At 43.9% G+C, this 23934-nt stretch overlaps 1 protein-coding gene across 1 annotated transcript in view; it reads left to right on the top strand.

Annotated features, from left to right (window-relative positions):
- The window catches only part of PKD1L2 (polycystin 1 like 2), a 51945-nt gene that overhangs the window by 25515 nt on the left and 2496 nt on the right, over positions 1 to 23934 (top strand). Inside the window, exons 20-42 of the mRNA XM_019535443.1 lie at positions 1680 to 1804; positions 2632 to 2758; positions 3199 to 3333; positions 4065 to 4272; positions 4761 to 4969; positions 5410 to 5640; positions 6363 to 6464; positions 7069 to 7247; positions 7404 to 7550; positions 8128 to 8327; positions 8497 to 8723; positions 9589 to 9805; positions 10458 to 10686; positions 11908 to 12139; positions 12523 to 12619; positions 14104 to 14244; positions 14977 to 15162; positions 15994 to 16321; positions 17345 to 17478; positions 18942 to 19069; positions 19479 to 19639; positions 20667 to 20877; positions 23046 to 23147. Of these exons, the coding sequence (XP_019390988.1) occupies positions 1680 to 1804; positions 2632 to 2758; positions 3199 to 3333; positions 4065 to 4272; positions 4761 to 4969; positions 5410 to 5640; positions 6363 to 6464; positions 7069 to 7247; positions 7404 to 7550; positions 8128 to 8327; positions 8497 to 8723; positions 9589 to 9805; positions 10458 to 10686; positions 11908 to 12139; positions 12523 to 12619; positions 14104 to 14244; positions 14977 to 15162; positions 15994 to 16321; positions 17345 to 17478; positions 18942 to 19069; positions 19479 to 19639; positions 20667 to 20877; positions 23046 to 23147 (4056 nt within the window). The remainder of the gene's footprint in view (positions 1 to 1679; positions 1805 to 2631; positions 2759 to 3198; positions 3334 to 4064; positions 4273 to 4760; positions 4970 to 5409; positions 5641 to 6362; positions 6465 to 7068; positions 7248 to 7403; positions 7551 to 8127; positions 8328 to 8496; positions 8724 to 9588; positions 9806 to 10457; positions 10687 to 11907; positions 12140 to 12522; positions 12620 to 14103; positions 14245 to 14976; positions 15163 to 15993; positions 16322 to 17344; positions 17479 to 18941; positions 19070 to 19478; positions 19640 to 20666; positions 20878 to 23045; positions 23148 to 23934) is intronic.

The raw sequence follows: 23934 nt of genomic DNA, 5'->3' as shown, positions 1-23934 counted from the left end.
GGTGACAGGCTTGAGAAGCAGCACATGGCTCTGGGAAGTAGTTACAAAGCCCTGTGAGAATGCTCCCTGTAGTGTTGGCTCCTGATCAGACATCAGGTGGTGCTGCTCTGTCTGTCTATCCATCTCACTGTTTCAGACTTTATGGACAGGCATTTTAGCCTGGTTTTTTTTTACAGACTGTCTGTAAATTTACAGTTGGTAACACTGTTCATACAGTCAGAGAGAAATAGGGCTGGAAGGGACCTTCAGAGGTCATCTAGTCCAACCTCCTGCCTGAGACAGGATCATCCCTATCCAAACCACCCTATAAAACCATGATCTAAACTCTACATAGGACTACGCTTAGCCCTTATGCAATATAAACCTAAAACCCTAACCTGCCATAGGTAAAGCAGGGGAACCAGAGCAGCCAATGTCCTTCTTCTAGAAAATGTCAATATATGCTCAAGAGGTCCTGAGTAGACAGGACTGTGCCCTCTGCTGCAGAGGAAGGCAACCCCCCCCCTCCACCCCCAGTCTGTACCCATCTGACCATAAGGTAAAATTCCTTCCTGGCTCCAAATATGGCATTTGGTTTGACCCTAAGTGAGGGGCAAGACTGTCTAGTCTGGATCTTCCAGCTTTGCTCCTAGCAGGAGAGTTGATACACCCCAGTTGAAGTCCCCAGCCTTAGCTGTAGCCAATGCTCAATGCCTCTGGGGAGATTTAAAACCACTGACACATATAGCAGAACTGGCTTGACATTCTGTGCTTGGCTGCATTGTTCTTCCAGCAGATGTCCAGAAAATTGAACTCTCCCATCAGTACCATCCCATAGCTTTTAGATAGATTTGTCACCTGCTTGAAGAGTGCCTGATTAAGTGGCCTATACTAAATCCCCACCATTATATTAATACCTTTCATCTTCATCCAAATGCATTCTGCTTTGCCACCTTCTTCCTCCTAAATCAGGGAGCAAGTGTATGTGTTTTGACATACAGGGTAACACCATCACCTTTTCTCCCAACCCTGTCCTTCCAAAACAGAGTGTAACCCTTGATATTCATATTCCAGTCATAAGAGCTATCCCACCAGGTCTCAGTGATATCTGTCAGATCATAAGATGGGTGTCTTAAAGGGCAAACAATTAGGCCTTTAAAAACTGTTTAAGCATAGAAATGAAGCACAAAGAACTCCCACCAAAGCCAGGGAAATAAATAACTGCTCACATTTGCTGGATTAAAGGCACCAAGTGCTAACATTCATTTCATTCATTTACTATATTTATTGCCATCATAAAAACCAAGATGTGGTCCACAGCAAAGCACTTTTGGTGCACTTCATAACTGCTTTAAAATTCATCGGCTTATATCTTGCTTTATCCTGTTCCCCATAACCACAGTACCTGAACACCTGAGGCTTCATTTCTTCCTTCTCACCTAATAGTTTTCCAATCTTTGACAGACAATAAGGTTTGTTATTTACTGCTTATAGTCATGCTATTGCTTATTGCAGTTACTTTCTTTGAGGTTAACATGATTATGGCTGTCTGCTGGCTTCAAAAGAAGCACTGAAAATTTGAATGGAGAAAAAGACAGCTCATTAAGAGAATAAAATAAGATAAAAGAGAGGATGTGTTCCTCATTCTGTTATAATAACAAATGCATTGCCAAAGGTTCCCTTCCCTCATCCTTTTTCAGAGTCTGGTGTCAGACAAGCTGCTGAACACAGTTGAAAATCTGCAGAGCGCCTTCCTGTTTGGGAAGCTACCAGATGATGACCCTGTGGTTCTGGCTACTCCCTCTGTGGCAATGTACATAAACAGGTAACCATCAGCACATTTCAGAGGTGTTTCTACACACTTGACATTGTTGATATTTTCCTGGATGAAGATTAGATAACATCCTCATTAAATTGAGTCATCCCCAAATACTACAGAGATGGCAGCATCTCCATACGAGCTGTGAAATGTAATCAGTTATCCATTGTAAGGAAAGTTTTAATTCACCTAATTCAGATGGCTATTGTGGAAGTCTTTGTATACAGTCTTTGGGCAGAGGATGCTTTTTGGGGTTATATAGATCAGGCAACCACCTGCTTAAATGTGATGATAGGTGGAAAAAACTTGTTCTGTCAGGTTCATTTATTCTTTTTCCAGTGTTGCGGATACTGCTGTAGGTACAGAGCTGTAAACAGGGTTGCACAGGTTAAATGGGATAATAAGGAAGTTGTAGAGAATTCTCATCTCCAGAAAATCATCCAGTTGCAGTTGGTTGCCCAGTTCATGCAGTTGCAACAAATACTAATAGGAGTTGGGCATTTGTTCATACACATGGCTAAATAGATACATTTGCACATACAGATACCCTCAAACATGCAAATTGAGCATGAATATTTAAAAAATCCTTCCCTGTAATCATTCTTCGCTAGTGGTATCTGGAATGTTATAGCAGGCAAAGGTAATCTATGAAGTATCTGCCAGTGGAGTTAGAAGGTATTCAACAACCAACTTTTACTACCAACATTTTTTTCCTTTGCAAATAAAATAATTTATTTCTTAGAAATTCTTCACTGTGCTATCCACATGCTATTGTCTTTGTCTCTATCTCTTCATATTGTCCTCGTGTATGTGTGACCCAAATTCTGGGATAGGTTACAGACAGACAGCATGGATGGTACATCCATTCGTGTCTCCAGTTACACCTCTGCCAGCTTTACTCTGCCATCTGCCTCTTCCCTAAGTGTCTCAGGAGATGATGACGACACTCTGGATATAAGGGCAAGTGACCAACTTTTCCTCTAACTTCACTTGTTCTACCAATTTATTCTCTTGGTCTAATGACTCTAGAACCTTTTCTGTTTCCACACATGTCACACACTGAACATACACTGAGTGGCATATCAGTCATGCCACCACATTCTCTTGTAATTGTGTCAGATCATAGGAGCTTTGTCCTTTGCTGTAATGTATATGCATGCTGAAAGGCACTGAGGGTAAGGGGGGATTGGTCACAGGTTAAGTCTTGGGGATGGCCCATTTAAAGCTAAGGGGAAGTGTCAAATATGGATTTAAGTTTGAATTTCCCTGGAGTTTGGGGTTGTCTGGATCTAAGTCTGGGAGCTGAGATCATTGCTGATCTATTGGAAATTTAAATAGTTTGTATATAATAAAACACTTAGTACAGCCCAATACTTATTGTTGTTAATGCCTTGCTGTAGATGGTGAGCTTTGCAGTGAATCCCTTTGTATCAAGTGATACCAGTCTTGAAATCAGTGGAGCTGTGGGAGGCCTAAGTCTTACCAGCTCGAATGGACTGGTCATACCAGTCAATGACCTTACTGAAAACATTGAGGTAATATCAGTCTTTAGTCTCTCTCTTTTCCTCTCTTAGTGTGAGCTAAAGTCTTCCTTGCTTATTGATGGTTACTTTATAAATGTCAGTTGTATTATCATCATCATTAGTCTATGTGAAATCTCTAATAAGCAAATCTGGTGGCCAAATGGTAACCTGTTCATTGCCAGCACACAACAAGATCTTGGTGCATATATGGACTAGGAAAGAATCTGGTTTCCAAGATAAATACAATGGACTTACCTTTCATGTGGACCATTACAACAGATATGACATTCTATTTGTTCATTCAAGGGAATCCAGGCTTTTCCTTGTCCATCAACATATAAATGAATAAGAACTAAAAAAAACTGTGTGGGCGAATCCTCAAAGTAATGGAAGATGATCTGAAACTGCGCTTACCCTGAAACAAAACATGATGTTTTAAGTTCATTATCCCAAAGTTTTACAGCCATATTATTATAATCTCTAGGCTAGTCCAAGTGTGCATCAAGAGATAAATCATAATAGAGGAGATATGGACTATTCAGAACTTTGTTTAAGCATCATGCAAATTACAGTGAAGCAGACATGCATTAGATGTCCCCTGGAATGGATTTTCTTGACTATGTTTTCTTCTCTGTATGTTCTGGAAGCAGAAATTATGTGCCCTGCACATATTGTACTAATGTGCAATAGGATCAAACCATGGTTATAATTTTTTCAGGATGTGTTTTTCTATTTACATGTAGATAATGCTACCAAGGCTTCCAGCAATTCAGGAAGACAGGAGCCTTCTGAATCTGGGCAATTTTAGTGCTTTCCAAGTCAATATTACATCTGAAAATACATCTCTAGTGGTTCACCTAGAACCTGAACAGGATATTCCACTTGTTCTCTACTTAGGATATGGCTATTGTCCAAATGAGACTAACTATGATATGAAAACTCATCTGTCCCATACAAAAAAGAATGGAGGTAAGATTATTTGTCAATGACTTTTAATCTTAGGTGCTCAGATCAAGTCTACAGAGTACTGACCACCTTTAACCCCAGTTTCTCAATAGAAGTTCACCATGGAAGCATTCACCACGAACTCTTAATCATTAGATAATATGAGGTTATCACCCATATTTCATACTGGATTAGTGCACATGCAAATTCTAGAGATGAGCCAAAGCCTTACAGTTTGGATGTGCCATTAGATATACACTATTTCACGGTCTGAAAGAGTTTCAGTCCATGTCATGGGTCAGGCCATCCCCGCAAAACCTGTGCAGCAATAGAAGCAATGAATGGGTGGTTGAGAAAAGGATTGCTGAAAGTTAACATTAAAAAGTATTTTGAAGCCTGTCCTGTTATAATGTTTAGCTCCTATACCTGATTTTCTACAACACAGCAGGTTATTTCTGAAACAAATACTTTGTATTGCACTGATTGTAACTAAACTATTTCTGTTCAAGATACGTCAAGTACCTGGGTTCTCAGCCCAGAAGAACTCACTTTTGGAGAAGGGTCTTACTATTTTTTGGTGAAACAAGACATGGAAATGGATTCTACAGCCGGCAGTGATTTAACTGTAGCAGTCACTTGCTTTGTATCCCAGTGCGTATTCTGGGATGAGCTTCAGGGGAACTGGAATAGCTATGGGTGTCATGTGAGTAGAGAAAAACAAACATTGATTTTAATGATCTTTCCACAGTATGTTTCAAAGCCAGTCTGGGCAACAAGAACATGTAGTAAAATGAGTACATAAGATTTACTGGTGTCCAAATAACATAGTGACATAAGACCACTTTGAGATGGAAACTCAGGCTTGTCCAGGAAAATGGAGAAGCAAAAAATTCTTATTTTTCTCAGGGTGGGGATGGCAGGGTGGGGACAGGTTACAGTTAGTGCCATAATCCCCACTTCCTCCCCACTTCCTCCACTTAGAATCATGACACTGTGCTGGAACTGGAAGGGTTTGCTTGTGTAGAACAGTTCCCCCGCGCTAGCTTACAAGCCTTGCTGCTCCTGTAGCTTGCTGGGCAAGTAAGCAACACTTTGAAGCCAAATATCAAGATATTATCAGCAAGACAGTTCTTTGCCTTTTAGGTAGGACCAAAAACAACCCCCATCAGTACCCAGTGCCTTTGCAACCACCTCACCTTCTTTGGGAGCTCCTTCTTTGTCACACCCAATGCCATTGATGTCAGCAAAACAGTAGAGCTGTTTGGCACTTTTGTGGACAACCCTGTGGTGGTGATGACTGTGGGCTGTATCTTTTTAGTCTATGTGCTGGTGCTTATATGGGCTCGAAGAAAAGACATCCAGGATAATGCCAAGGTAAGCCTTCTACTACTAGAGATTTGGTGCAATTGGATTATTTCCCCTTTTGTTTGGCTTCCTATGCTGTGGCCTCATTGTTTCAGAGAGCAGTAGGTCCCTTGTTGTCCCTACTGGGTAGTTCAGACAGGCCTTGTATCATCATCAGTGTGTTTTCTGCAATATTAATGAGGAAGCAGGAGCATAATTTTTCAGTTAATTGCCTTTAGCATATGATGACATAAAAATATAGCAGGTAAGACTGAATTTCAGGTGTGACTGAATTTAGTTTGTGACTCAGAGGGTTCCCATGCTCTGCCCATTTTCATATCACTCTCTAGTCTGCTTCTAGACATAATAAAAAAAAGAATTTATTTTATTTGAAAAATGTTGCAAGAAATGTTGTATATGTTTAAATTTTTCACAGGAAGCTCACAGGGTTTTTTGATTGCAGGGGAGGGTTCAATGAAAAATCAAATGTTCTTCAGAAAGCCAGAAGATTTTTATAATAAATGTCATGTTGTTGGAAGCCCAGTTTTCCACTGAAAACATCTAGCTGAAAAGTCTGTCACTGGCCCTTCCTTCTGCCTGTTGGCTGTGTACTTCCTGTTGGGCACCTGCAGTGTCCATAAAAAGACACCCCAACATGGACTGGAAGGCAGCTCTGCTCCCAGCACTGCTACTGTTTTAGCAGCTGTGTTCATCCCCTCCCCATCCACCCCAGTGTTGCATCTTTTCTCCAGGTGAAGATCACAGTGCTGGAGGACAATGACCGCTTTGCTCAGTATCGTTATCTTGTGACAGTTTTTACCGGGCACCGTCGAGGGGCAGCCACAACTTCCAAGGTACTCTTGAAGTTACAGCCACAACTGTGTCTTTTGTGTGTTTATCAGACCACTGATTTGTTCAGCTCCAGGTTAACAGATGGTGTCATTTGCCAGTCTGATGTCTAAGGGAGGGATGCAGTTGGGGGATAAGTAGACAAGTGCCGTGACAAAGGGATGGAGAGGCAACAGAGCAGGGGCACACTGGGTCTAATGTTAGCCAACCAGGGTATGAGAAGGATGCACATCATGGGAAGATCCATGGGGGAAAAGTCATTGGTACCTGTTACCTCTGTCATCTAACTCATTTTGCAGCTAAGCAGTGCCAGAATGAGTTGGGCTCCTCTACAGACTGAATTCTGTAATAACCATTCTGTCGGCTTGCTGGCTGTTGCCCAGCTACGTTTGGTCTGTTGGGATTTTGCCATGAGCCCCTGGGCCACTATGTACCAGCTCCTGAGCCCCGCCGTCAGCTTTTACTACTCTGGGCAGTTGCTATATGTATCAGTGAGAATTGCCAGACTGGGATACTCAGATGGGGTCCTGTGTACTCATAAAGCACTGGTATCCAAGCCATGAATAGAAATAAATGGTTATATGCCCATATGAACTGCATCTCTCTCAGGTGACTCTCACCCTATATGGCCTGGAAGGAGAGAGTGAGCCCCACCACCTAATGGACCCAGACACAGTGGTCTTTGAACGTGGAGGAGTGGATGTTTTCCTGCTCTGTACTCTGTTCCCTCTCGGGGAACTGCAGCGTATCAGGCTGTGGCATGATAATTCAGGAAATAGCCCATCCTGGTAAGCATGGGATTGAATTATCCAGGTAATGATAATACATCATGCTGAGGGGCTCAGGGCAGGATGCTGACTGCAGCATTTGCATAGAGTAGCGCTGTCCGTATATCAAATTCCCTCCTGACTTCCCGCCCCACGTCCCTTATGTGTCTTCTGCAGGTATGTGAATCGTGTGCTGGTCCATGACCTAGCTCGGGATGAGAAATGGTATTTTCTCTGCAACTCTTGGCTGGCCATTGATGTTGGGGAATGTGTCCTGGACAAAGTGTTCCCAGTAGCTACTGAACAGGACATGAAGCAATTCAGGTAACGTCTCTTGTCTGACTCTAACTTCTGGATGGCAGGAGTCAGTTTGAGTACGAAGGAAAGCAAAAAGGCTCTTGAGTTCATGCCATTGAAGTGAATGGGGTCTTTCCAGGGCTCCGAACCAGGACCAGGGGGAAGACTGCTTAGCTGATCTGATTCTTAAACTGTGCCATTACTGCATGGAAATTGATGGACGGGAGAAAGATAGTCTGACAAACCCAGTGCAAAACCCTTCATCCCCCTGCTTTAATACACAGTTTCCCTGACAGATGGACAGACATAGCTTTTGATTTGTTTTGTCCTCACCCTGTGGCTACAGGCACAGGCCGCTGGGAACTCCATTTCAGCCACTGTAAAAGGCAGTGGCCCTGTGGATGCCTCATGGGTACCCCTGCTATTCCCAGTGCCAACACAGCTGTCTCACACCACCCCAGTGAAGTCCGGTATTATCTTACTTTTCTACCTCTGTCTCACAACAGTGCCCACAGGCACAAGCCTGGGTGAGCTGCACTCTGCTCTGTCTCATCCCTCTTCCCTCTCTAAGTGCTGCCTTGCCTCCCCTCTTGTTCTTCCCCAGTAACCTGTTCTTCATGAAGACCTCAAAGGGCTTCCGCGATGGACACATCTGGTACTCAATCTTCAGCCGTTCCCCACGGAGCTCCTTCACACGAGCCCAGAGGGTATCGTGCTGCTTCTCCCTGCTGCTCTGCACTATGCTGACCAGCATCATGTTCTGGGGGGTGCCCAAGGATCCAGCTGAGCAGAAGATGGACCTAGGTATCCACCCAAATCCTGGCTCAGTTTCTCTAGGGAGAGGGTGGAGGCAAGAAGCAGGTTTCCAGGAGTTGAAGAGGGGAGGCCTTTCCATGGGGGAGAAGCTCAAGGTCTGAAGGCTCCTCCTTGCTTTAGGGTCATTTTACCTTTTCTCTCTGCTTGACCCTGGCAGGCAAAATCGAGTTCACATGGCAGGAGGTGATGATTGGCTTTGAAAGCTCCCTCCTCATGTTCCCCATCAACCTGCTCATTGTGCAGATCTTCAGGAACACCCGGCCCCGGCCAGCACAGCAGCAGAAGGAGAAGAAACCAGGGAAAAGTGGTCGAGTGTCTCCTAGTCTTCCTCCACCCCCTCAAGCCATGCAGAGCATCTCACTCACTCCAGAGGCTGTGATAAAGGCAAGTCTCCCGGCGTGCTGGATGCTACAGGGGGACAGTAGGGTGACCTGCACTGCCCTCTGCTGGCATCCGTATGAATTTTGGTTTTACTAAGCATGGCAGTAAAGCAGTATTTTGTCCTGGGTCGAGGGATGCATCGTACCTCCTTCAGTACTAAGCATTTTCCCCCTTCAAGGTAGAATGTTGCACTGCCCTCAGTAAGGTCTGCCCCACACATCTCCCCAGGCAGAATTTGGCCCTTATATATTTTTCTGAAAACACTGTGGTCAGCGGTCACCATCTAATATCAAGGACATGACCAAGTTAAAGGGTAGACAAGGTTCTTTGGGTAAATGTGATATCTTCTATTAGACCAACTAAATAGTTGGAAAAATTGTTCTTTGCAAGCTTTTTGGGTACAAACACCCTTCTTCAGGCAGAGGGAGAATCCACCCTCTGCCTGAAGAAGGGTATTTGTACCCAAAAGCTTGCAAAGAACAATTTCTCCAACTATTTAGTTGGTCTAATAAATATCACATTTACCCAAAGAACCTAATCTACCTATATCCTTAAACCAACATGGCTACAACAAACGCCCCCAAGTTAAAAGGTGACATTTATTACCATAACTCCCCATCCCAGACAAACTGGATGTATTTTTACATCCTGACATTTCGTCCTGTTGGCCTCAGTAAAATGAGCCTGTCAGACCAAGGTGGTCCCATGATGGTATTTAACCCTGTACGAGGGCCTTAATGCCCTATCCAAAGGTGGGGCAGACCCCACCATAGATGACACATGCGAGTGAAGCTTACCCTGGTTTACCACTACTTCAGCACAAGTACCAGTCACAAGGGTACTGTCATGCTCTTGCTATATCTTTCAGGATATTAAGAGAATTGCCAATTCACTGTTCAAAACACTGAAGACTCCACTACCCTCTTCAGAAACAGTGCTGGGAAAATCTGCTGACATCAACATGCTTTTGGCCTTGGTCGAGGATATCATCTGCCAGCAGAACCAAGCTGGGCGAGAGTTTTATGATGAGAGTAAGAAGAAGGATGATCCTATTGTCATTACATTAGGCTCTGTGGATATCCAAGGTAAAACAGCAGATAGCGACAACCTTGCTGTGAGCAAAGCTAGTGGTGACTGCCACAGAGGCTAAGCTATCTCCTATTTCATTTTGACTCAAAGGCAGTTCATAAAGTCAGTTTCCTTCAGTGACAAGGGCCTTTCTGCTCTCCGTTCTTTGCAAAGAATCAACATCTATCAAGAAGCTCAAGTTCCATAATCGTGTTGTTCTTTGGGCTGACTGCCTCTCCTTTCTCTACCTGTGGGATCACCCTTTCCCATTCTGCTCTTAACTTAGGGCTTGACTTGGCCTAAAGGGCTCACATTACTGAACATTATTCTGTGAGGGGTGCCAGACTGATGTCTGAGGTTGCTAGGGGTTTTTTCAGTGGATTTGAGAAGTTACATGCTGTACGAGTAACTTTTGACCACTGATACTTGGTATAAGTCTTGGGGCTATTGTCAGAAAATATGTCTTGCCAGGTATTACAGACTGCTTCTGTAACATTACTGGCATACCACTATCTAAACTAGATTATAAGTATTCATGTTCACCTTAGATATTCATGTTTTTATGGCTCGAGAACTTATGAATCCTAGACCCTGATTCATATTGAGCAGTATTACTGTACTCCATGACTGCCTTCACTCTTTTTCTTTCTTTTTTTCTGTTCCCTGGAGAAAAAACAAGAAGTCCCACCCCAGAGAAAGGGATGACTGACCGACTGAAACACAACGATTATAACCGCTACTTGTACATGCAGCTCCAGCATGTAGAGATGGAGCTGGAATTGCTGGGGCCTTACAAATTTCAGAAGCCTCAGAGTTACACCCAGGCTGTAAGGCAGGTCCAGCACATGAAAAGCCTGCTAGAAAGCCAAATCTGCTCTTCAGGCTCCATCAATGAGAGGTAACACAGTCCCCAGTATAAGCAATTTACATCTGGTTAGTAGTGACAAGAGGTCACTGTTATCTGATGCTTTCTTGGTAATGTCATAACTGCTTGTGGTGGTACACAAGGAAATGTCAGTAGAAAGTAGGGGACCTACTGGAGAAACAGTGATAAATCATTGCTCTTGATCATTTCTTCATACATTTATGCTTTCAAAGCGAAATGGTACGATAAGGTAGCGTGATAATGAAACACACTGAGAATAAATTCTGTGCTCCAAAGTGCTCAAGGGTCTTTAAACCAATGAATGTATGGAAAGCTATTAGAAAACAAGAGACAGAAATAGGTCAGAACCACCTGATAACTTAAGTAGGGAATATTAGAAAATATAACAAGACTTTCTCTTTGGCTCTGAGCTCATTTGTACACGGGCACCCAAGTATACAAAGCCCAAGTGTTGGTATGAGCCAGCTGCTCAGCCTTCCTATTAGAAATTCTGTCATTCATGAGCATAAGAAGTAATAAAGCTATAAAATTAGCTTTTGAGTTTAGCTGGTCCATATCTCTATGCCAATGATCTGTGTTCTTACATATTCAAGATGGATGTGGACAACATGGAGAGGGTCCAGAGGAGAGCCACTCACATGATCAGGGAGAGGCTACAGGACCTGAACCTATTCAGCATCCACAAGAGAAGGCTGAGGGGGGATCTAGTAGCCTGTTACAAACTAGTCGGGGGGGATCAGCAGGCATTGGGGGAGTCTCTGTCCCCTGAGCATTGCCAGGAGTGACCAGGAATAACGGTCACAAGCTGGCAGAGGGTAAATTCAGATTAGACATCAGGAGGCGCGACTTCACAGTCAGGGCGGCTAGGATCTGGAATCAACTTCCAAGAGAAGTGGTGCTGGCTCCTACCCTGGGGGTCTTTAAGAGGAGGCTAGATGAACACCTTGCCAGGGTTGTTTGACCCCAGCACTTTTTCCTGCCATGGGAGGGGGTCGGACTTGATGATCTGCTCAGGTCCCTTCTGACCCTACCTACTATGAAACTATATTTCACTATCCATATGTGAGTTGCTTTGTTCTATGACTTGAAGTTAATATTTTTTTGTTGTTTTTTTTAATCTGACTTTCCTGTGAGGTATCTCTTGCCCTTGCTAAATCAGGAACTAGCTGGTTTTGTGATCTGTGTTTTCTCTCACTGCAGAAGTGACATTCTGCCTGTTGGTTGACTCTCTAGGTGTTCCCCTACTCCAAGTTTCTCTGGAGATGGCAAGAAAGTTTCCTCTTCCAAAGGGCTGCCATGGTGGTTTGTTTTCATAGGCTGGTTCCTTATAGCTGCCACCAGTGGAGTGTCTGGTTTCTTCACCATGCTCTATGGGCTGCATTATGGCAAGGAGAACTCAATCAAGTGGCTGATCTCCATGGCCATCTCCTTCTTTGAGAGCCTTTTCATCACCCAGCCCTTAAAAGTAAGGTCACTATAAACAGTAGCTAAGGAGTGCTTCATCCTGCGGTTCTTTCGCATGTGTCACTGGCATTGCTACAGGTGGGAGTTTTACATGCAGGGCTACAGAGCCAGGCTCTTGAATCACAAGATCCTTCCCTGAAGACAGGGTCTGAATTACAACTGAGTTCCAATGTTGTACCTCTTTACTGTCAGGAGTCAAGTTCCCTTATTCCACCCTAGTCCGCTTTGTCTTATTTTGATAGCCCCGGAGCTAATGGAAGTTCTGGGTGGGGAAGGAAACAAGTAAAAGGGAAGGGCAAAGCAAGTAAGTTGGCAAGAGAAGCAGGAGGTCAGGACTTCATGAAGAATGAGCAGGCCTTGAATGACTAACTATTGTCTCCCCAGGTGCTAGGATTTGCTGCTTTCTTTGCTCTGGTTCTGAAGAAGATGGAACAGGAAGATGAAGAGAACACGGCCATTGATGGATCACTGTCTGCTCCAGGTAACTGTGTCAGGTATCAGATGCAAGGGGAACTGATTGACGAATATGGAGTCAACTGGGACTTTGAAGTGCTTTATTCAGGGGCAGAGGCCTGACCCACAGGCCAGCACAGTACCTGGGCAGGGTAGACTATACATCATCTTTAAACCTATGCCTAAGGAGTCAGTGAGTTGTCAGCCAACTGGGAAGTAAGGGGGCAGAAACAGATTTCCCTCTGTGCAGTGGGTACTGCACCAACAGTATCAGGAAGGGTATTTGGCACGTTGGGTTTCGGTGCTGGGCTGGATGTCAGTCAGGCTTCCCTGTTACTTTCTGAAGTACAGATCCTGCTGCCTGCATTGGCAACCCCACCCCTGCCATGGACAGGCCTTTCCCCAGTGTCCTGGCATCTGTTTTTATCTTTCTTTTCATCTGAGCTGTTCTTTCCCTTCACACTACCACAAGTGTTTAATCATTCATGATCCTTGCTGTTGGTAGCCTGTCTGAGCTAACACCCCCTGTCCTGTTCCAGTCCTAGCTAGTGGGTAAGTTTCTGTTATTTTCCACTTCTGGATGCACAGCCTCTCTGCTAGGCTCAGTTATCCCTGCATGATTGTGGGTATCGCTGTGTGGGGGTGTCCAGGATCCAGCCACAAGGCGGATTCCCCAGCGGGTGTAATGGTTTCATTAGCTACAGTGGCACTGCGGTAATCGACACATGCCAAGAATCTGCCCCGTGTGTCTTTATTATTTACTACCAAGGAGGAGTGCAGGGCGTGCGTGCGTGCTGGGGCTGTGGAGGGAGGGCAGAGAGCACAGGTACTGAAGGCATGCACACAGTGGCAGTAATGGCCTGTGTGGCAATAGGTTGCTCCTGATCCCGCTGGTAATGCTTCACTTGCTAGACTGACAGGGTACCCTGACTCTCCCCACAACAGGGGAAGCCCCACAGGCCCCCCGGGGGTGAGTTAGTTGATGGGGGCAGTTATTGCTGAAATCTGTCTTTCCCCCCTCTCCTCCCACCTCTTTGTCCCTTCCTGTCATCTCTTCCTTTTCTGCCTATTTTTTCTTAATTCTTTTCCTCCTCCTCAGTTTTATTTATTTATTTTTTTGCTGACTTTTCTCCCTCCCCTGGATTGTAGCTTTGATTCCTCCCCCTCTCACTGGAAGGATTCATACTGACGGGGGTTGTAGGTCTCAGGGTCTGGGGCACCATTTGTCGTGGCAGGGCTGAGGGCTGTGGGAACTGGAAAGAAACAACTGGGCTGTCAGGTTGCAGCATCAGCCTGTAGTGCTGCATACAGTTGCTCCCCCGCCCCTTGATATAATCTGTACCTCCTTCCCTCCCTCCCTGCCCCTGGTATGTCTGCTTCATTTCCCTCAGATAAGGGAAACACCGGCACAACTTGAAAAAGCTTTCTTGAACCCAGGGGGATCTCTTAGAAGTGAAAAGCGGGGCTGAGAGGAGCTGCTGATGCTCTGGTTTCCTTTGCTCTGGCACACAGGTGACTCAAATCCTCTGTTTGGAGCCCGAAGGGACAGCAGAAGCAACATCTACCATCCCCCTCCCATGACAGACATTGAGAAAATGAAGAGGAATCACATCAAGGAGCAGAAAGCCTTTGCCTTAATCAGAGAGATACTGGGTCTGCCATCTGCCTGCACAGGAGCTGCTTGCTTTTACTGACATAGCTCTTTCATATATTTTTAAATCACTGCTAATATTGTCCCGCTGGACCCCTAGGGTAGGAGCAGGGAGGTGGAGCTTCATCTTTACTCAGGCATTATAGTGGATAGACAGGCCATAAATGGTGTGATCGCTGAGCGTGGAGCTGACAGGGAAAAGGGAGATGAGGGAGCTAGCTGGAGACACAGGAGTCGCCAAGCTGGGTTAGGAGCATGGGGAGAATGAGGCTTGCATGAATTTTAAAGAAACAGACCACAATAGCGTGTGTGTGGAGGGGAGGCGGGGCATACAAATTTACTTGTGGGAAGAGGGTGGAATCAAAAGAGCAGCTGAGGGTTCTTCCTCAAATCATCCATAGCTAATGCCCTTGGCTTAGTCTTGCTGCATCTGAAAGCATGGCAAGAATCTGCCCCAGTCCCATTTACAACCTGAGTAATTGCTGGTATCCAACCAGCTTGCCCATTCTTTTTTAATTTACACCAGATTCAAACTGGTGACCAAATATGATGTGGGGAACACACAGCAGCCTGGGTCTGCCTATGTAAAAGCATTTGCACTGATCAGGTAACCCAGAGGGAGGAATCTTGCCAGGCATGTTTTTAGCCTAACAGTGCTAATAGTAGTAACTGTTACATCCGCCTTTACTGGGGAGGAAGGAGGAGTTCTGACTTCCCTGTGTTGCTCTTTCCAGCTTACTTGGGATTTCTATGGATGCTGTTGTTGGTTGCCTATGGACAGAGGGATCCCAGTTCCTACTACTTGAACAAGCACATTGAGAACAGCTTTACAGATGGGTTTCGGGATGTCTACAGCTACCAGGACTTCTTCACATGGGCGAGAACTACCTTAGTCAACAATTTGTATGGTTCATATCAAGGTACAAAGATCTGATTTGATTGCACATTGTTTTGAGTTAGCATTCCTGGCTCTAATTTGCAAAGACTCTCTCCACAGATTTCCATGTATATTGAGCTGATGGGGTGCATAAGTTTGGGGTGACTTTAGATATCCCAGTCCTGGTGGTTTATATAAACTGATGTCATCCTTAGAGCAAGAATCATCCATAGCTCATGTCTTAGGTTCAGTCTTGCTCCTTTGGAAACCAGTGAAAGAATCTGCATTGACCTCAGTGGCTGACTGGTATCTAAATATATGAATGGGTATAATTGTAGCAATACATATCAAGCAGTAATACAACATGGGCTGAATTAATCTCTGAAGACAGTGGACTGACCCCAGGTTAAATTTGGTGTGATATATTAACTACCGTCTTAAATGTAGTGCCCAAGTTCAGCAACTTATTTTAATACCACATCATCAGTATCCAGTTCTGTACTAAGATACATCCCTGGTAGTTTTGACACAAGTACCATCTCTCATCAGAACAGTGCAGGCTAGGCAGGTGGCACCAGGACTTAGTGTTACTAAGCAGCTCTGCCTCCAGGTGATCTGAGCTCACACCCTGGCCTAGAGAGGGAAAGTGAGCTTTGCAGCATCCCCTTGTTCTCCCCCTGGGCATATGCTCAAAACAAATTTGGACAATTTTCCAGCATATGCTCAGGAATCTCTCTGGGATGTTGAAGCTCACAGAGTTGTCCTACTGTGACCCGGTGGATGGAACACAGGAGTGGAACTCATAAGACCTGTAGTAAACGTTTGGTGAATTGCTTATATCATTAACACCAATTCTTTGCTTTACTATTCTTAGGGTTCATTACAGATGGCAACTCCAAGTTGGTGGGTAGTGCCCGGATCCGACAAGTTAGAGTGAAGGGGGACACCTGTCCCATTGCTCCCAAGCTGCAGCATTCAGTCCAAGAATGCCACGCTCCTTACTCTCTCCAGACAGAAGATACATCAGACTATGGAGAACGCTGGAATGTCTCAGCCTTTGATAACTCCTCTGACTTCAGCTCTGCATGGCAGTATCAGAGCCAGTCCAAACTGAGAGGCCATCCCATCTGGGGCAAGCTTGCCATCTACAGGGGAGGTGGATATGTGGTTCACTTGGGCACCGACCTTAAGAATGCAACCAGGTAGCTCTTTTATTGTGCTTGAGTTTCAGCTTTATTCACATTTGCAATTATTATCCTCTTATTTGATATTACTATTAACCAGAATCCAGTCCAGCCTTATAAACTGATTTTGTAAAATGGAACTAAGCGCCCTCACCTGGATTCCAGAGTTACACAAGCAAGTATGACAAAATCATAAAAATTAAAAGATGGGAAAGAACTTCCTCCCAGTCAGTGTAATGTTATTCCCTCTAGGGCATATTACAGTGTTGTGTTTAGTTTAGTTGTCAATGTCTAATGCAGTGGGTTTTCTGCCTCTTCCCTTGTCATACTGTTCTCCAGTTTAATAGGATGCAATGTTGGGAAATACCCTCCTCATTAAGGACTGTTTTGGTCAAGGCTAAGACTTCATTTCCTTCCTTAGTGTTTACACTCTTCAGATATTTGTAGGACAGTTGTTATATCACTTTCCAGCCATTGTTATAGATGGAAGAGGAGTGAAATGTCCACTATTGGCAGTCCTCAACTGTGTCTGTGAACAACAGAGACTGCTTCCAGGAGTGAAGTAACAGAAAAAGGAGGCTTTAAGAGACCCAAAATGTAGCAGATAAGAAACCTGACTATAAAAGAATAGGAAATTATGCCCTGCAATGACAGAACCCAGGCCAGCTCTGTGCCTATAGATATGTTATACATTGCTGGAGTTCTCTACATAGGACCTAGGTTTTGTTACGTAAGGCTGGATAAACACTTCAGGTACTATCTTGGCTTCCACAGGCAGATAGGCTTCAGAGGCCACAAAAAGCACCTCATTTTGCCCTCACCAAATTGTATGGTGTAGTCTAGAGACTAACACATATTCTTCCCTTTCTCACTCCCTGGATCTATGAACCAAGCATCCCTTGAAAGCCCCCATCTCATGTCTGTGTTTTCTGCACATGGCTTCCAAACACTTCTACCATATTTGTAGTGCACACATCTCATCAGCATTAAAAGATATTTGCCCGCTGACCACCCCTCCTTCTCTTGTGCTCTCTTTGACAGAATTCTCCAGTACCTCTTCAGCAACATCTGGCTGGATACCTTTACGAGAGCAGTTTTTATTGAATTTACAGTCTACAATGCCAATGTGAACCTGTTCTGCATTATTAGCTTGATGTTTGAAACTAATGCTTTAGGTGAGAGCCCGTTCTCAATCCCAGCACTTTTGGCTCCTGCCAGCAAAAGATGACAAGCAGTGTGGGGTTTTCAAAAGAACCCAGCAGTAGCTTAACACAGTTCCATTTAAAGTTAATAGTAGGAGAGTTATAATGCTGAGTGATTATAAATACTTTGGGGAATAGGCCTGTATCTACCTGTATAGCTATACAGCACACTGGCTTCCAAAGTAATACAAACAAAGCATGTTATACTGGTTTTCTTCTAAAGAAGGTGCTTTGCTGAAATGTAGTTGTTTTGAGCTTTACAAAGCAAGAATTAGATTCTTCTTAATAGTAGCCCCTATGTACAGCTACTTAATTCAGTATTGAACAGAATGGGCATATGACAGAATTTATGTTTTGCACCTCGCAATGCTGATTCTGGAAGATTAGTAGCACATGGCATGCAGTCCTCATACATGAGAGTCAAAAAAGGCTCTAGTACACAACACAGCTAAGCAAAAAGTTGGGATCCTTGCTTGCATAAAATAGGGAAAAGTTTTCTTTGAACAGTGTCCAACATCATTTCAATCCCATTACTATAGCCTGCTGAAAGTGGGGTAGACCAGAAACTCATAACTGATTTCAGGATGAGATTCTGAAATGAATCCCCCAGTCTTCTGCTCTAAGGCTAATTATAGACAGTCAAAAAGCCCGAGGCTGAACTGATTCAGTCTTCACAGTTTAGTCTAAGCTGCACAGATTGACCCAGTAAGCAAGTGAACAAACGTTTTATTTTTTATTATGGAAATACAGCCACTTGCCTGCACTAGCTCAGGCTAGAAGCCAGAGGGTGCTAAGGCACACCTCCCTGCTGGGCTGGAGCAGACAGCTTGGGCCAAGGCTAGACTACCCACCCTGTAAAGGGGATGGGAAGGGTTTGCCAGGAGACACAAAGCATCCTGGGATTCTAGGGGACTGTGAGTTAACTTGAATCTGGAGGAGATCTGGGACCAAAATTCAATAAACTGATTTAACCTAAATCTGTTAAATCTGATGCTACAATCATTCAGGTTTGTCTTAAACTGGTTTCAGCCATTTTGAAGGCAGTTTATTTACCCTGAACATCTGTTGTGTTACAGGTCTCAACTGGTTTTTGATCATTTATCCTGGTTTATGTGTACCTTCTGTCCCTAGCCTAGGAGTTTGAATTTTAGTTCAGTTTAGACATGGATCTGCTGAAATTATACTATCCAAGATGCTAATAATCTCAGTATAGGAGCTGACTGTGAAAGATTCCTGCCCTTCAGAGGATCATCCCAACCAAATCCAAACCTAGTCTGGATTTAGCTTTATACCAAATGTAATTGTGGTCTGGGTATGAACATTTTGTCCCATCCCTGAATACTCTCACATATGATACTGGAAAAGTCAGTTTCTGATGAGAAGCAGAAAAGAAATGCTCCAAAGAGCATGAGACTGAACTTGGCTTTGTTTTCCAGGGGCATTTTTCACACATGCAGAGCTCCAAAGCATCCGGCTGTATCCATACACAGATGGCCTACACATATTTGTTGTTGCAGCAGAAGTTATTTATTTCCTATTTGTTGTTTACTACATGGTAATACAGGTAAGACCCAGCAAGTCTCTTGTGCCCCAATTCTGATTTCACTACAAAGGTTTTAAGCCAGTGCAAGTCAAGTGACTTCAGATGTGTTGCTCCTGACTCATGTCAGTATGAGGGCTAAATCAGAGGTTCTCTCTTTATTAAATAAAAGACTGGGGAACCTGCTGTGAAGAAGGTAACTACAAAATAGTTGCCTCTTGCAGAGAAGCAATTCTCAATCCCAGGTGAGGGGGTGAACTCTATCCGGCTTCAAAAGAAGTGGGTAAGCTAAGGCAACACACCCTTTCAGAAAGGAAGGGAATAGTCTTTATTGAAAGAATGGTGCAGTGGTACATTTATTTGCCCTGATCACTTTACATGGTCACATGCTGATTCTTGCCAAAGGCTGTTACAACTGAAACTTCTTTCACAGGGAAAGCTCATGAGGGCTCTGAAATGGAGGTATTTCCACAGCAAGTGGAACCTGCTAGAACTGGCCATTATATTGATTAGCTGGAGCGCTCTATCAGTGTTTGTGAACCGGACAATCCTTGGGGCACGAGACATCAGTTACTATCAAGAGCACAAGGATGAGTAAATGTTTCATGACCCTGACTTACTTTGCTTTAGCCAGTTTATCTTTTTTCCTCTTCAGTGCCACCACTGCCAAAGAGAGGCACTCCTCAGAGGTAGCAGCATTTTAGCTTGTGAATTGAGTAAGGATTTGGGCACATGTCAGCAATTAAATCTACCCATCTCCTCCAAACCAGACTGCTTGCTGGTGCACATGCTATCTGCATCCTACTGCAGAGTAAATACCTCTCTTATAGATGACAGCTGTTTCAGAGTCCATGGCAATACTATACAGTGTTCTTTCTAGACAAGAAAGAGACAAGGAGCACACACAAATCTAAGCAGAATGGAAAAGGATCTTGAAGGCCTACACAAATTTTAAGCACCTTTTTGGCAGGCTCTGTCACATAGCAAAGCAATAAGTGTAAATAAAATACTACCCTATGAAGGGCCAAAAACAAAATAGCAAAACTGAGGTATGTGTGACCTATTTCATGTCAGCCAGGAATAAACGTAACCCCTTTCTACCACAGCACTCAGCCTAGGAATCACTCCCTTTCTTATCACTGACTTAGCACCCAGCTCCCCTGCAGCATGTTCTTCTTATGGAATCTGCAGGGAATTAGTGAATTTTGCACAGCTGGCCTGGCTCTAATTCCCTCACACATGACAGGGAAATATGCTCTGGCCCAGCAGCCAGAGTAAGATGGATAACCCTTTCCTTGTTAGTATACTCTGTTACAATATCCTATAGAGAGCTCCAAACATTAGCATTCCGGGCCCATTCTCTTAGGGTTTGCAGAGGAAGAACTGGCTGTTTGAATATTAGCAACATGTGGGCTTCAGCCTGCATTCTGTCAGGCCACCCAGTTTGTGGGGAAAGCACCATTCACTCAAGAGAGAGAGAGAGAGGAGATAAGGACAACACTCAAGTGAGAGTCCATGCTGACCCAGCAGCAAAGCCCTGCTAGCATTTGTAGTGACCAGTTTGCAGAGAGCTGCTCTGGAGGATTTTCACATACTGTTTTTGAATCTTCTTTTCTCATAGGTGTGTAAGCTTCAATGAAACTGCCACAGCTGATGCAGTGCTTGGCTACCTGATTGCTTTCCTAGTACTTCTGTCTACAGTGAAATTGTGGCATCTCCTGAGGCTCAACCCTAAACTCAACATGATCACTTCTACCCTGAAGAGGGCATGGGGTGACATCTCTGGATTCATCACAGTTATTGCAATCATGTTCCTGGCTTACTCTATCGCTGTGAGTGGTTTTGTGGTTTCTGATGTTTTGGGTCTGCAGTCACCTGCTTGCAGATCAAATGAATAATTACTGAATCATGTGAGCAATGCAGCTTTGAAAGGTGAAATGGAATGCAGTTGTCCTCTTAAATCTTGGCTAAGCAGCTTGACAGCTTCAAAATGTTGCTGGAAGTCCCATTTTCCATCAGAGGATTGGCAAGTATAATTCTGGGCTTGTCTGCTCTCTGCAAATTGAAATGAAGCTTCACAAACAAAGCATGTGATAAAAGATGCAGATTTTTCTCTGCAAGATTCCAGTGTGCCAGAGAGCAAAGGGCAGGAAAATGTTTAGTGGGCAATGATCTAACAGACTAATCAAACAGGGACAGTGGCTGGAACACATGAAATAACTGAATGGAAAATGTTGGGGACGGGGAGGGGGAGGTTCTGTTTATCACTGAATTCTCTCTCCCTGTGCCAGTAGGCACGGAAATACACTTGGTTATTCAATCAGATTAATATAACTAATGGGTGTACTTACTGCTGTGGCTGAAACTCTATGCACATGTTTTCAGGTAGAGGAGAGCAGGCTGTTGCACATGTCTGCTTTCAGTTGCTGTCCTAGTAAAAAGGTTCTGCTACTAGTATTTCCCCTAAAGAAGAGATAATTCTGATCTTGGACAATAGGGTGATCTCCTGATTAAAGAGATGGGATTTGGGAGAAGATTTCCTGTGCGGTCATTGACAAGTCAGTTATTCTCTGTAGCCTCTAAAGAATGGAGATGATAACACTTCCTCTTCTTGTCTCTGCCAACTCTCTAATCAGGGACTTTCTAGAAATCTTTTAAGTGTTTGTACAGAGCCTAGCACAACTGACCCTGATGGAATCTGGATGCTACTGCAATATAAAAAATAATCTTTTAACACTGCAGCTTGTTACATCATTGCATCCTGATTATAGTGCAATAGCATGTAAAATGCACTTGGTGCTGTACAGACACAGAAGAAAACATAGTCCCTGCCTCTAAGAGCTTGCAATCACTGTTCAATAGTGTGTATGAATTGCTTACATACTCTGGAGATTAGCAACATGGAGAAGTGTACAAATAAACAAACAGAAGAGCAATCAACATTCACTATCTTTCACTTCTTCTGTAGCATTGCCGTGCACCATTAAATACGCCAGAGGCAGCTGCATTTCAATGGCCAGTAAAGCAGCTCATGTACTGAGTTTACAGAATAGTTGAGAAGCATTGTCCCTATGATATTAAGTAGCACTTACTGGTGCATCTACATGAGATGCTTACTGCACAGAAGACTAATTCTACTGCACAGTGGCACAGCCCATGCTAATGTGCTGATGTGCAGTAGATTTAGTCTAATGTGCAGTAGCATCACAAAAAAACATTAATTTATGCTAAATACACAGTAGCGCCAATTATGGTACATTAAGTTTAGTACCAGTAATCAGAGACAACCCGAGCAGAGTGTGGGTCCCGGGGCATATCAGCCTGTATGGGGCCCTGCCCCCAGGTGCAAGGAAGCTGGTGGCAGATTTGGCAGTGGGGGGGCGGATGGTGAGCGGCCAGACATGAAGCCAGCGGCAGTGCGGAGTCACCATACCACTCTGCCCGGCTCCACGGGGCCCCCCAAAGTGCAGGGTCTGGGGCACTTGACCCAAATCGCCCCCCGCAGGGATGGCCCTGCCTGTAATGACCTGTACTAAACTTAATGCGCTATAATTACAGTGTATTAATGTGTAGACAAACCCACTGAGTCCACAAATAACAGCTAAAATTATTTGGATCTGCAAGTGCGTAGATTATCACAAAAAATCAGGTTCTTATTTAGGCCATCTATTGCTTGCTTCTATGCTATTGAACCAAGCACAAAAGCCTCTTTACTTTGTTCTCTTTGCTTCTACGCAAAGAACTCCTATTATCATCCCTGAGAAAGGCAGGAATTGAATATGAAGATAATTTGTTATGCAGGCTGATCAATGGGCAATATATATCAGGACCCAAGCAGCAGTTAGGATGGAGATGTAACCGACAGGCCAGAGGTTCTTGCCTGGGCCATGTAACTTTAATATTAGACCAAGAGAGCTTTCTCTAACTATACGCAGTATTAACTTAAGTTAGCAATAAAAACTCACGATAAGAATAAAGGTCTGTGTTCTTTCCCCTACAGACTAATCTGATATTTGGTTGGAAGCTGCACTCTTACAAAACCCTCTTCGATTCAGCAGAGACAATGGTCAGCCTTCAGCTGGGAATCTTCAACTATGAGGAGGTATCCTCTCTGACTGTCAGAGCCTTATTATTTGTGCTATTGAGCATCTCAAGTTCTTAGTCATGGAACAAGACCTTACTGTGCTGAGCATTCTCCAAACACAAAAAGAGGCGGTTCTTGCCCCAGGGAGTTTACAGCTGAAGTTGCTAGTAATTTCAGACAGAATCAGTGAAAAACCTAGTTGTTCTGTACTTAAGACCCAAGCTCAGTCCCACTTTTCTCCGCTGAACTGAATGGGAGATGGAAGGCCATAAAGAACAGCCTTTAGCTTTTGGTCAAAATGAACTATTTTAGATACAGAAAATGAGATGAGAGAAAAAAAAAAAGAAGAGGTTCCAAGAGATAAAGCAGAAAGGTCAGAATTCTACAGTCAGCACCCAGGTTTATTCATTATTTCTGTCCTCACTGTTTGATTGATCTTTGCTCTATGGATATTACAGATGATTTCACCATGACTTAAGAAGGGGGGAAACAAGATGACAGTGAAGATTCGAGGAGGGAAGGCAGGGATGTATCAGTAAGAATACATCTATTCAGTAAAATATTGCACAATCTGATAGAATCAATAGGGCAGGACTTGGGATTTTTTAGTGAATAAATGGATGCCATATTTAGCTAACGTCCTGTAGAAACTGCAGCAGCAGTGTTGTTCTTATGAACAAGCGATCCCTTAATTTGCCCAAAAAGGAGGCATCAGCTCTTAACTGCAGAAATGTAGATACCCAGCAGGCTACTACTGAATTACAATCTCATTAGTTAAGACAGTACTTACTTAATGTTAATGAAA

Source organism: Crocodylus porosus, unplaced genomic scaffold (assembly GCF_001723895.1).
Source record: "Crocodylus porosus isolate Cpor-Errol unplaced genomic scaffold, CroPor_comp1, whole genome shotgun sequence".
Lineage (NCBI taxonomy): Eukaryota > Metazoa > Chordata > Crocodylia > Crocodylidae > Crocodylus > Crocodylus porosus.
This window is presented reverse-complemented; position numbering and strand designations above follow the sequence as displayed.